The sequence below is a fragment of the Heteronotia binoei genome, chromosome 21, assembly GCF_032191835.1.
Source record: "Heteronotia binoei isolate CCM8104 ecotype False Entrance Well chromosome 21, APGP_CSIRO_Hbin_v1, whole genome shotgun sequence".
NCBI classification, from domain to species: domain Eukaryota; kingdom Metazoa; phylum Chordata; class Lepidosauria; order Squamata; family Gekkonidae; genus Heteronotia; species Heteronotia binoei.
The window spans coordinates 41,182,511-41,195,617 of NC_083243.1; the positions used below are offsets into that span (position 1 = coordinate 41,182,511).

Here is a 13,107-nt window from a genome sequence, read left to right on the forward strand (position 1 = left end):
ATTACTGGGGGTCAGGTCCCCTCCTTCTCTCCAGATTCATAAAAGATACTGTGAGTTAGTAGACTATTTTGACATCTGTGGACCTTCCTATGCAAAGTTGCACCCCTCAATAATTCAGTTGAATGCAATGGATTCAGTCAGGTGTAACTATTCTTAGGATTGCACTGTTAGTAAAAATAGTGAAATAACCCTTTCCCTCAAGGAAGCGTTAAAGCTCTTGTGATTGTTAATCTGTTTTCTTAGGACCTAATGCTGGAGCTGGTGTTTGGATACCGGGGCAGGGACTGCAGGAACAATGTACACTATTTGAATGATGGTGCTGATATAATTTACCACACTGCATCTGTTGGGATCCTGTACAATGTGGCAACAGGTAGGAATAATATTCACACCTTTAAAAATGCCATCTAAATCATACTTGCTTTGTGTTTGTATAATATTTCTGGTTTCTTTCCTTTCTATTCACGCATGTGCTCTTGCACTTCAAATAATACATCCTATTTTCCCTTTTAGGCTCTCAGTCCTTTTACCAGGAACATACAGATGATATTTTGTGCCTCACTATAAATCAGCATCCCAAGTTTACCAACCTTGTGGCTACTGGCCAAGTAGGTATGTTTGTATTTTGTTTAAGAAACAAATATATATAAGCACAAACAGTCATGTGAATTCATGGATATAAGAACACATTTGCTTATGCTTCTTCTGTTTGTATAAATGTTACTCAGTTACCTGTGCCATCTACATTTTTTTCTTGAAGGATCTTTGGAACAGATTTTTAAAATTATAGATGTTTTCAGAAAGTCAATTCTATTATTTTCACATAGCATTTATCAAAATAATTTTTAAAACACTGAGCCCCATTTAAACATAATTTCTTTTTAGACTTTTTTTTGCTGAAAAAGTGTTAAACCATACTATAAAATATACTCAGCATTGCTCAGTGCTTTTCTAACTAGAGAAAAGCCCATTACTTTGGCATGCAGAAAGGCTTCATTGCAGAGATCCCTAGGAATTTAAAGCAATTTTGTGCAGACTACACACAGGTGCATTGCACCTATGCATCTGCACAAACATACACACACACTGAGTGAGGGACAGAGAGGTACACTGTAGGTTGTACCTGCCAATACAAGACAAGACAGACAACAAAGCAATCGCTGTGTAAGCTGTCTCACCCCAAGGTAGCTGGTCATCTTATTTGTCTTCTAAAAGTGATGAGGATTTTATCACAAGGTAACTATAAATGTGTGGTAAAACATGATAAATTGGTTGCCAGTGTCCACTAAGTACCTTGAGCATTTTTTTGTAAACAGGTTGATGACCATTCTCTTATGTGTGAGAAAATAAGAAGGAAAAGTTGTGTACCCTTTTTTGGGGTAAGAGATGCTAATATACATTTTAAAAAGTTTAGGTATAAAAACTTTCATTATGAGTGTTGAATTAATTTACACGAGTGATGATAAACAATCCAACATTCAGTGACCAGAACAAATCCCATGAAGTAGATAACTACAGAAGAACCAATGATTAAAGTATCTCTATACAGCTAGCACTATAAATTAGCAATAAAGTTACGACATGTTTCATTCTCAAGGTTTTCCACAGTGGCTTATAATGATAATCAACCTTATGTTTAAAAAACTCCTATGAATAACTATGGCAGTGCTTACTTAACCAGATAACTATGGCAGTGGTTACCTTCCTGTTGTCCAACAGATTTTCTCTATTTTGTAGTATTTTGTATTGAACTCATACATTGTGAGAGAGCTACGTTTCCTCACTCTACATTTCCTCACTCTGGCTAAATTATGCAGGGTCAAAAGCAATCATAATCTGTGAGTCAGAAAACATTTGTGTGATTTTTTATTTAATATATAATATATATTACTATATAATATATGTGTCCTAGAACAAAATGTAAACCATTTAGCCTAAGTTCATGTTATGGAATGTACTAAGGTGCAAATATAAAAAGTCTAACTATGATTTAAATAGCACTGTTTAAGAGTGTCCCGGAGATCTATTTCAGGTGTAATAATGCCAATATATGCATGGAATTTCCCTGCACATAACACAGTGGTTTTCCCATTCAGTGGAAGGCAATTATCAAATGAATGCATCAGATCTCCATTTACATGTAAGAATGGAAACAGCATGCTTGATTTGAGCAGTGAATACGCTGTCAGCTGGCAGTTGTTGCCACTGTTGTTACTGGCTCAGATGTGCCTCTGCATAAATGGCACTCAGTAGCTGAGGTTATTGAACCTTTGTCAATTATTCTCAGTTGAAGAAACAGTATTTAGCCAATTGAGGCAAGCAACTTTCCTCTGCATGGCACTTAGAATTCTATGTAAATAATCCCATGTAATTCAAGTTTGTGCAGCCATTAACCATCATATTTTGTATATCCTGTTCTTGGGAGCAACACTGTAGTAACTGACTAAATATAGAATAGAAATTATTTTCAGTTTAAGTATAGCTGCTGAATAATTTATAGTGCAAGACAACAATTCTGAAATCAAAACCTGTACTGTATGACACATATACTTTAGTTCTTTTCTTCATTCTGGTTGTAATTATTTTTCTGCTGCTTTTCCATTACAGGAGACTCAGCAGATATGTCAGGTAAGGGAAACTAAATTTTAACAACTTCAGGTATAAATAGGTTATTTTAGAATTTATCTACATTGTTGTAGATAGCTAACTGAATTTATTTCCTTAATATTAGAACACAACAGGATTAATTTATTAGCATCAGACACAAATAATTGAAATACAGGTATACAAGATTTTCCTTTACCAAAGTAAGATCATTAATTTAATATATATTAAGTTTATATCAGCATTTCCCCCCCTTTATTTTGACAAATGTAACATATATATTGCTGTGTACACATTCATTCAGTTTTTGGAAAAAAATATTGGGGCTGACAACAAATATTTATTTTATAAATTATTTTTGTTTTACTTTTAGTTTATTGAAAAGGCCGGGGTGACTGGGTTAATAAAAAAAAGTCATCTTTCATGTTTACTGTATTGCCATCATGCAATTTCCACCAGTCATTCAAGATGATTAGTAATGTCATCAAATTAACTTGCGGAATATCATTTTGTTTCTTTTGAGATATAATTTGTCACAGAGCTATGTACATTTATTACCATCTTGCATGAATAGTTATTCTATGTAAGGCAGTCACTGTAGTTGTCTATCTATAGAAAGAATAATATGTATGCTTGCATACATAGAACAGTTGTTGTTTCTTTGTATTTCTTATCCATGTGATTCGCATGGCTATGACTTCCTGTGCCACTGAGCCAGTAAGGTTGCTCTTGTAAGGCAGAAATTGTGGCATAAGAAATGTTTCAGGGAAGTATCTATTCCTTATGATATATCTTTCTCTTGGGATATTCTAGCAGTGACTGAAACAGGCTAGTCTTGAGGAGTCAGCAGGTCATAGTGGTCTTTTTTTAAAAATATGGCCACAATCCACATAGAATTAATCAGTCTTAAAACTGTTGATATCATTAAGTATTATGTATGGATGTGCCTGCTCTATATATAATTATGGACAGAGGTATTACTACAATTTACTGCATAGATTACTTGCTGTGTCACTACTTGGTGTTCAGCCATGGCACTGTAAGCAAATGAATAGTGAATGGAGCTTCTTCCAGGATAGAATATTCATCATCACAGCCTTAGATTATGTTAAGTAAATACAGGATATAACCAAAATGTCATGTTTCATAAATAATACTCTTTATGAAGACCCAAATCTGGGTAGTCTAATTTCACCAACTACTAAAAGTTCTCCTGTCCTGCATTACCTATTCACCTGTTATTAAGAAATGTTGGGGGTAGTAGTATTGTACATGCATATGAATATTCATAAATATAACAGACTAATATTTAGCCCTGTGTTCTGGGTCTATGTGAACTAGGAGTGACAGTAAGAAGTGCTCATAGGTGAATTTTTCCTAGAAAGTGATGATATAATTGTCAGAATTAAATCATTTTTATAGTGAATATTTGGCTCCCTTGATGAACATATGAAGCTGCCTTATACCGAATCAGACCCTCGGTCCATCAAAGTCAGTATTGTCTACTCAGACTGGCAGCGGCTCTCCAGGGTCTCAAGCTGAGGTTTTTCATGCCTATTTGCCTGGACCCTTTTTTTGGAGATGCCGGGGATTGAACCTGGGACCTTCTGCTTCCCAAGCAGATGCTCTACCACTGAGCCACCGTCCCTCCCCAAATTTGCCTTTAAAAGGCAAGACTAATTTTTTTTGCATGATTGAACTTTGACCTAAAATCTTATATACTTTCACTAATAAAATAAATTATTGATGTTCTTATATTTATTCAGCTACCGCACCTTGTATTCATGTATGGGATGCCATGAACAAGCAGACACTGTCTGTACTGCGATGCTACCATTCAAAAGGAGTTTGTTCAGTCAGTTTTAGTGCCACTGGCAAGCTTCTTCTGTCTGTAGGGCTGGATCTGGAACATACAATTACCATTTGGAAGTGGCAGGAAGGTAGGAAAGTATTTTGTTTGTATGAAATGTGAATATATTCCTTGTGAATCATTGACGTATTTCCCAAAAATAACAAAATAAAGGCGATTAACCAAAATTATAACTGCACAGATTATGCAAAACATATATAATGTCACTCCAAACTGGTCACCTGTTCCAGAAGCAGGACCTGCAATACACATACAAGGATCCCTTTGCCATTCTACATAAATGTTAATTTATATCTTCAGGAGTTTGTTTATTGGGACTCCAGCACTTGCCAGAGGGTTGCATATGTGTGTTTGCTGGCGTTTTTTAAAGGGCCATTTAACTTACCTCACATATTCAAACTTGCATCTCCCCCAGTGTACACAAAATGTATATTCTATCTTACTGTATATACTTTGGTTACCTTTTCACATGTTAAATATGTGTAAGCTGTAGGTTTCACTACAGTCAGTGAAATTAATTTGGTGACATGGTTTGATGTGATCTTGGTTCTTCACAGCAATGGAGGGATCCAGTTTTTAAAGCAGGTGCCAACACCTGTGAACACGTTCTTTGGGACAGACCCCCTTGATCACTTGATGAAGACCTTAGAGGACAAGATTTCTGTTGCTGTGTCTGCTTGCATGACAGCAGGGCCAGCCACTAGGCAAACTAGACAATTGCCTAGGGTGCTGGCCTTCTGGGGGTGACTCAGTGATGTTATCAGTGTGTGTGGGGGGGGGACGGCAGAAGTTAACCTTGCCTAGGGTGCCAGACAGGCTCAGTTACAGCACTGTATAATTTCTGAAGCTCTAAGTTTCTGAAGTCATAGAATTTCCATGACTAATATCCATAAGTAACCATTTAACACACAAGTAGACACTTCATATAAGACCTGGTATGACTGAGTGGCTAAGAAACTCAAGAAGATCTTTGTTTGAATCTTGCCACTGCCACAAACTTCCTGGTTGACCTTAGGCAAGCCATCAACATCTGCCCTTGTGGGGATAATAGTGCTGAACTGCTTTACAGCATTCTTGCAAAATTTGCAGCATCATAATGTCAACCACTTTGAATTCTCTAAAGAAGTATATAAATGCAAAATATTAATAACAGTATTATTTAAAAAGCAACTAACAGGAATGGAAAGTAGTGATGTAAAAAAATACGGCTTTCCACACTCAAGAAACTTCAGATTATAGTATAAAGTACAGATCTTCTTCATGGTCTCTGTGCTTCACACCCTTGGGATGAAATACCAGCACCGATCCCCGATCGGTAGTACCCAAGTCCGGGATTTCTGACGTGCCAGTGTCCTGTGAGCATGCGCAAAAGCCCCCACCACACATGCTCCCGGGACGGCAGAGATCCCGCCAGTTTCTTTTTGACCGCCGCATCGGACAGTCACATTTTGGCTTCTCTGGTCGGCACTTACCCTTTTTTCACCTTTCCGGATGTTCTTCGTTTGTGTTTCTTCTTATTCGTTTCCCTAAAAAAATAAATAAAAGTAGACTGTTAATTTATTTCTCCGACCCTTTGGGGTTAGGGTTCCCTACTTTTTCTATGGAAAAGCGCTTGGGGTTCTTCAAGTGCTGTTGCCAGTGCGGGAGTAAGATTCCCCCCCCAGACGGACATTCACTCTGTCTGCTGTGTCTGAGAAAAGGCCATAGGGTGGAATCCTGCCATCACTGCTCCAAATTTTCAAAGCAGACCAGGAAAAACAGAGCGGCTAGACTCTCGGCGGCCCTCCTCAAGTTGGCCTTAACTCTGCAGATGGCAGCCTCGACTTCGGTAGCGACGCTGCTTTGACAGCCACCTTGACATCAACGTCATCGTTGACAGCGAGTCGATTGACACAACCCTCTCGCACCAACCGGCCCCAAGCATGCGGGCTTGGTGTCAGCTTCCAAATCCTCTACCCTGGCTAAGAAAGCCAGAGGGGAGGGAGAGCGTCCCTTGCAGGAGCCAAAGAAATGGAAGGAGAACGGCGCACTCCCTCTCCACTGCAAAAGAGGCCCTCGGACCCGACGATCATGCAGATGCTGCCACTGAAACAACTCCTTGCCTCGGCAGCACGATCAAAAGCCCCTAGGGACTGAGTGATACACAGCCTATCTCACTCTCCGGCTCCGACCCTGAAATCGATCTCACTCCTTGATTTCCTCGAAGGCTGCATCGTGAGGAAGTAACGACTCCACTTCGCCATTGGAGACTAACACCCCGCGCCCGAGAGACACATCGGCACCGGTCATTAAACCCACTGATTCCTTCCGCCGCCCGCAGCCGTTACCAAACTGGGACTCGCAGCCATGGTCCTACCCCTTCGGGGGTTTCCCCTGTCAGGCACCATACCCGTGGTACCCCCCTCATAACCCTGAGTGGGTCCAGCATTCAGAAGCTTCCCATCGCTCCAGAGTTTCTCATCACTTGCCCCCGTGTAATAATAATAATAATAATAATAATAATAATAATAATAATAAATTTTATTTATATCCCGCCCTCCCCGCCTAGGCAGGCTCAGGGCGGCTAACAACAGTTCAGTAAAATTATACAATATACAATATAAGGTGATTTAAAACAACATTTAAATTATACATTAATTTAAAACAACAATCTAAAACCAGTTCCAAATGTCTGGGTCATTCCATAGTTTAAACGGCGGTGATCTTCCTGATGTTATTCTGAACACTTATATTATGGCAGGGGTCACTAGATAAATCGTTGGTGGATTAAACAGCCATCCTATCAACGTCTACAAAAGCCTGTTTGAAAAGGATGGTCTTACAGGCCCTGCGGAATTGGTCCAAATTCCGCAGGGCCCGTACCTCCTCCGGAAGTTGATTCCAAAGGCACGGGGCCATAACAGAGAAGGCCTGTGCCCGTGTACTCTGTAATTTTGCCTCCTTTGGCCCAGGGATAGTCGGTGTGTTCTTCCCTGCTGACCTCAGTGCTCTTTGGGGCTCATATGGGGAGAGACGGTCCCTCAGGTAGGCAGGTCCTCGGCCATATAGGGCTTTAAAGGTGATAACCAGCACTTTGTATCGGACCCGGTATGTAACTGGCAGCCAGTGCAGTTCACGCAACCCCGGCTGTATATGCTCCCATTTCGGGAGTCCTAATAACAGCCTGACCGCTGCGTTCTGCACTAGCTGCAGCTTCCGGGTTCGACACAAAAGCAGCCCCATGTAGAGGGCATTGCAGTAATCTAGTCTTGAGGTGACCGTCGCATGGATCACTGTTGCCAGGTCCCGGCGCTCCAGGAAAGGAGCCAGCTGCCTTGCCCGCTTCAGGTGGAAAAATGCTGACTTGGCAGTGGCCGCTACCTGGGCCTCCATTGATAGTGAAGGCTCCAGTAGGACTCCCAGGCTCTTGACCCGGCCCGCCGCTTTCAGCGGCGCACCGTCAAAAACCGGGAGAGGTATTTCCCTTCCCAGAGCGCCGCGCCCTACGCAAAGGACCTCTGTCTTCGTCGGGTTCAGCTTCAACCCACTCAGCTTAAGCCAAGTTGCCACAGCCTGCAGTGCCCGGTCTAAATTCACTGGGACGCAGTCAGGCCGGCCATCCATTAGCAGATAGAGCTGAGTGTCATCCGCATATTGATGACAACCCAGTCCAAAACTCCGGGCAATCTGGGCAAGGGGGCGCATGTAGATGTTAAGTAACATCGGGGAGAGAACTGCTCCCTGAGGCACCCCACAATCTAGTGTGCGCCTCCGGGAAAGCTCACCCCCGATTGCCACCCTTTGTCCCCGACCTTTGAGGAAGGAGGAAAGCCATTGTAAGGCCAGCCCCCTGACCCCTACGTCGGCGAGGCGGCGGGTCAGTAGCCGATGGTCGACCGTGTCGAACGCTGCCGACAGGTCTAACAACATCAGCACCGCCACGCCACCTCGATACAGTTGCCGCTGGAGGTCATCTGCCAAGGCGACCAGCACTGTCTCCGTCCCGTGGCCCGGGCGAAAGCCGGACTGGCAAGGGTCTAGGACGGAAGCGTCATCCAGAAAACCCTGCAGTTGCAGCGCCACTGCCCTCTCAATAATTTTACCTAAAAATGGTAAATTAGAAACCGGTCGGTAATTTGCCAATTCGGCCGGATCTGCTGTACATTTTTTCAGGAGGGGGCGGACCAAAGCCTCTTTCAAAGGTGATGGAAAATGCCCCTCCGAGAGGGATCTATTTATTATGTCCCGTAAAGGACATCTAAGCTCCATCTGGCAAGCTTTAATCAACCAGGAGGGGCAAGGGTCCAAATCGCAAGTTGTTGGGCGCGCAACAGAGAGAATTCCGTCGACCTCCTCCAGGCTGAGCGGGTCAAACCGACCCAACTCCAAACCCGAAGACAGGCGCGGAGCCTCAAGTTCCCGTACTGCATTCAATGTGATAGGCAGGTCTTGGCGGAGCGACGTGATTTTATCTGCAAAATATTTCGCAAAAGCCTCACAGCCAATCTCTAATTCCCTAACATTTGGTTTGCCTTGAGGCAATGTAGTAAGGTCTCCAATTATTTTAAATAATTTTGCCGGGCGCAAATTTGCAGATGCAATCTTGGCTGCAAAGTAATCTTTCTTTGCAGCCTTGACTGCCATCTCATAAGACTTCATAAACATTCTGTAAGATGTTCTCGTCGCTTCGTCCTGAGTATGCCGCCACTGCCTCTCTAGTCGTCTGAGCCCCTGTTTCAGCCGGCGTAGCTCCGGGGTATACCATGGAGCCAGCCTCCTGCGAGGGCGCAGAGGACGTCGAGGTGCGATCTCGTCGATGGCCCTGGTTAGCCGGCCTTGCCAGGCCTCCACCAGGTCATCGAGGGAATCGCCAGGGGGGCAGGGATCCCCCAGTGCCATTTGGAACCGTTCCGGGTCCATCAGGCTCCGGGGGCGAGCCAAAATAGGCTCTCCGCCCATACAGGGTTGGGGTGGCATCCCCACACGGGCCTTGAGGGCTAGGTGATCCGACCATGGTACCGCTTCTGCCACGATATCGTTCACCGAAATCCCGGACGCAAAGATCAGGTCTAACATGTGCCCGGCCTGGTGCGTGGGTGTCGTAACAAATTGAGAGAGTCCCAGTGTCGCCATGGAAGACACTAGGTCCATCGCCTGAATGGAGGCCGAGTCGTCGGCATGGACATTGAAATCACCCAGGACCATAAGCCCTGGGTACTCCAACGCCCAGCTCGCCACAGCCTCCATCAGGGATGGTAAGGCGCTGGCCGGTGCGTTAGGCGGACGGTACACCAGCCAGATCGCCAACCCCTCTCCGACATCCCACGCCAGACCGGCACATTCAATGCCCTCAATCTTTGGGCTCGGGAGAGCCCGGAAGGAGTAACCCTCCCGTATGAATAATGCCACTCCTACCCCCCGCCCTCTATTCCGTGATTAGTGAAAGACCGAGTAACCTGGGGGGGTCATCTGGGAAAGAGCCACTGTCTCCCCATCTCGCACCCAGGTCTCGGTCACGCAAGCCAGGTCCACGTCCTGCCGGAGTAAGAACTCCCTGAGGGTCATGGTCTTATTATTTATGGACCTGGCGTTGCATAACACCAATGACGAAGACAGGCTATTCCTCTTGGCCCCACTACCTGTCACCGTTGGGATGGGAAGTAGACTGGAAGGGAGCCGAGCACCATATTGTCTCCGTCCCCTTCCCTTACACCTCTGTCTATTCCCACCGTCATACCTTCCCCTCCCCAAGAGCACTGGAATCCCTGGGCCAAGCATCCGTGCCTATGCCCGGGGTGATCTTACTAGTACTGGACAGCTTCACCTCCCCCCAGGTTCTCCCAACCTACAGTTGATTCGCACCCCACCAGCCACTCTGGTCTCCCAGTTACAGACCCACCCTCGACCCTCGACCTCAACGTTGATGCTGGAGTCACGACCAAAGACCAGCACTCCCCGACATTGCACGCCAGAACACACTCCAGATGCACCCCGCCTACCTGAGCGCTTGGAGGGTAGCGACTCCTCTTCCCTATTGGCACCAGAGTCAGATGATGAGCACCGCTCAGAACAATCTCCAGAACAGAGAACAGCGGAGGACCTCCCCATCTCTCCTTCAGGAGGACCTGAAATCCTGTGGGGAACTCATCAAGAGAATGGCGCAAGCCCTCTCCTTATCCGCAGTTCAGCCCCAACCTGTGATAGATGACACAGTGCTCAACATTATGCAAAGAGACACTTCCACACTGATAGCCCTACCCGTAACGAAGGTTATCAACAGGCCATTAAAGAACTGTGGGCAAAGCCAGCTTCGACTCCCATCTCCTCTAGGAGAATGGACCATGTGTATAGAGTCCAGGAGCAGGGTGCAGAATATTTATTTAGTTACCCATGCCCGAATTTAGTCATAGTTGCATCCTCCTCCAAGGCCAAGAAAACACACTCCACACCTCCCGACAAGGAGGATAAGAAGATAGACAACTTCAGCAGACACTTCTACTCTGCAGGTGCACTTGGCATTAAAATTTCGAACTACTTTGCGTTCATGGCCAGATAGCAGTACTCCTTATGGGAACAGCTATCTCTGATCTTAGCTTCCCTACCAGACGAGAAGCGGGCCTCTGCGAAAAAACTGCAGAAAGAAGGTTTGCTTCTGGCAAAACAACAACTGACGGCATCAAAGCATATGGTAGATACTGTGGCTAAGACCCTAACATCAGCAGTTACCTTGAGACGTCACTCCTGGCTCCAATCTACGGCATTGCACGCGATTTTGGGTCGAGGATCTCCTGTTTGAAGAAGGACTCTTCAGTTCGACCACAGACTCTGTCCTTCAAGAGATGGATATAAGCATTAAAACTTCTTGGAACTTGGGAGTCCCGTCTACGTCTTGGCCTAATCAACCTTGTCCAGGCTTCAGGCAGTGGCCTAAGAAGCCATACCTATCCAAGTCACCACATACTTCACAACATAACAAGAGGGGTTATGGGGGTAAAACAAAATTTTCCTCTGCAGCTCCACACTCTGCTAAATCCAAGAGTCCTTGGAACCCTAGACAGGGCCTTTGACTCTGGCCCCCGGGCCATCCACCCTTCCCCCCCCTCCTCTGGCCCTACCTGCCTCCACAGTTTTCTGCCAGCATGGAGGCAAATTACCACCAACAGATGGGTCCTGTCTATAACAGAGGAGGGTTACGTGATAGAATTTGTTCAGCTTCCTCCATGTTCAAAATTGGTGATCACTCACCCTACATCGGTTTTGCTAGGAGAAGTACAGACTCTCTTGGCCAAACAGGCGATAGAACTGGTCCCACCTCATCTTGGGACAGGGATTCTATTCCAGGTACTTTGCAGTCCTCAAGAGGGACGGTGGGCTCCGCCCAATTATGGACCTGAGGGACTTGAACATCTTCATATCCTACCAGAAGTTCCGAATGCTCGTGTTGCAGAACATTCTGCCATTAATCAAGGAAGGGGACTGGATGGCCATGCTGGATTTGAAGGATGCATATTTCCACATCAGGAGATTTCTCAGATTTGCAATAGGTCAAAACCATTATCAGTACAAGGCTCTCCCATTCGGACTCTCTACAGTCCCCAGAGTTTTTACAAAGACAATGGTGATCATAGCGGCCTACCTGCGCCAGGGTGTGGTCGTCTTCCCATACATAGACGATTGGCTGGTTGTGGCCAACTCCAAGCCTCAGTTTCTCACCCATCTTCACATAACTCTCAGTCTGTTGCAAGAACTAGGCCTGCAGGTGAATACAAAGAAATCACACCTGACACTTTCGAGAAGGGTGCAGTTCATTGACGCGATTTTGGATACTACTCTGCACTTAGCTATACTTTCAGACAGCAGGGCCTTGGACATTATTGCTTTGGTTTGCCGGCTGCAATCTTGAAAGAGGGGGAACATTGCTACAAATCCAGCGTCTCCTGGGACTACAAATGTTCCTACCACTGCGGTTCTTAAAGCACTTCAATCCACTGGTGGACTCTCAACGGCGGTCTCTGCCCATTCCCGATCTGGTCCTTCGCTCACTGGACTGGTGGAAGGTGAGAGACAACCTTTGCCAAGGAGCTCCTTTCTGGCTGCCATCCGCCTCGGAGACGGTCCTGATGGATGCCTCCCTGTGGGGTGGGGGGCTCACTTGGGTGAGATGAACATCGGAGGTCCATGGACCCAATCCTTTGCCCAACACCACATAAACTACTTAGAGCTGACTGCAATCAAGCTGGCCCTCAGTTTCTTTCAGACCCTTGCTAGAGAATCAGACTGTAGCAGTTTTGACAGACAATACAACTGTCATGGCCTACATCAACCGACAGGGGGGGCACAGTGTCATGGAAGCTGTGCGCACTAGCGATGAGTCTATGGGAGGACTGCATTCGGGTGCAAATTTTTGTGGTGGCCACACACTTGCCGGGAGAGCTCAGTGTGCAGGCGGACTCTTTAAGCAGGGGGGCAGCAACCCCTCATGAGTGGGAGATGAACGGGAGGTTCCTCATTCCCATCTTCGAGCGTTGGGGTCACCTGTCGATAGATGCCTTCGCCACAGTGGAGAATCACAAGTGCAATCGCTATTGCTCCAGAGGGGGGAAGGGGCCAGGATCCCTGGGGGATGGCCTACTGTTCCCGTGGGCAGGCAAGTT

The 13,107-nt window shown here is 45.5% G+C and overlaps 1 protein-coding gene across 8 annotated transcripts in view; it reads left to right on the plus strand.

Annotated features, from left to right (window-relative positions):
* Nucleotides 1-13,107, plus strand: part of EML5 (EMAP like 5) — a 134,998-nt gene that overhangs the window by 108,626 nt on the left and 13,265 nt on the right. For 4 of the 8 annotated variants that reach the window (XM_060261247.1, XM_060261246.1, XM_060261249.1 and 1 more), the window contains 4 exons: nucleotides 244-373; nucleotides 514-612; nucleotides 2,608-2,628; nucleotides 4,371-4,544. In XM_060261247.1, coding sequence (XP_060117230.1) covers nucleotides 244-373; nucleotides 514-612; nucleotides 2,608-2,628; nucleotides 4,371-4,544 — 424 coding nt within the window. Of the gene's footprint in view, nucleotides 1-243; nucleotides 374-513; nucleotides 613-2,607; nucleotides 2,629-4,370; nucleotides 4,545-13,107 lie in introns of those variants that run through there. The other 4 variants (XM_060261251.1, XM_060261252.1, XM_060261248.1 and 1 more) reach the window with 4 other exon arrangements.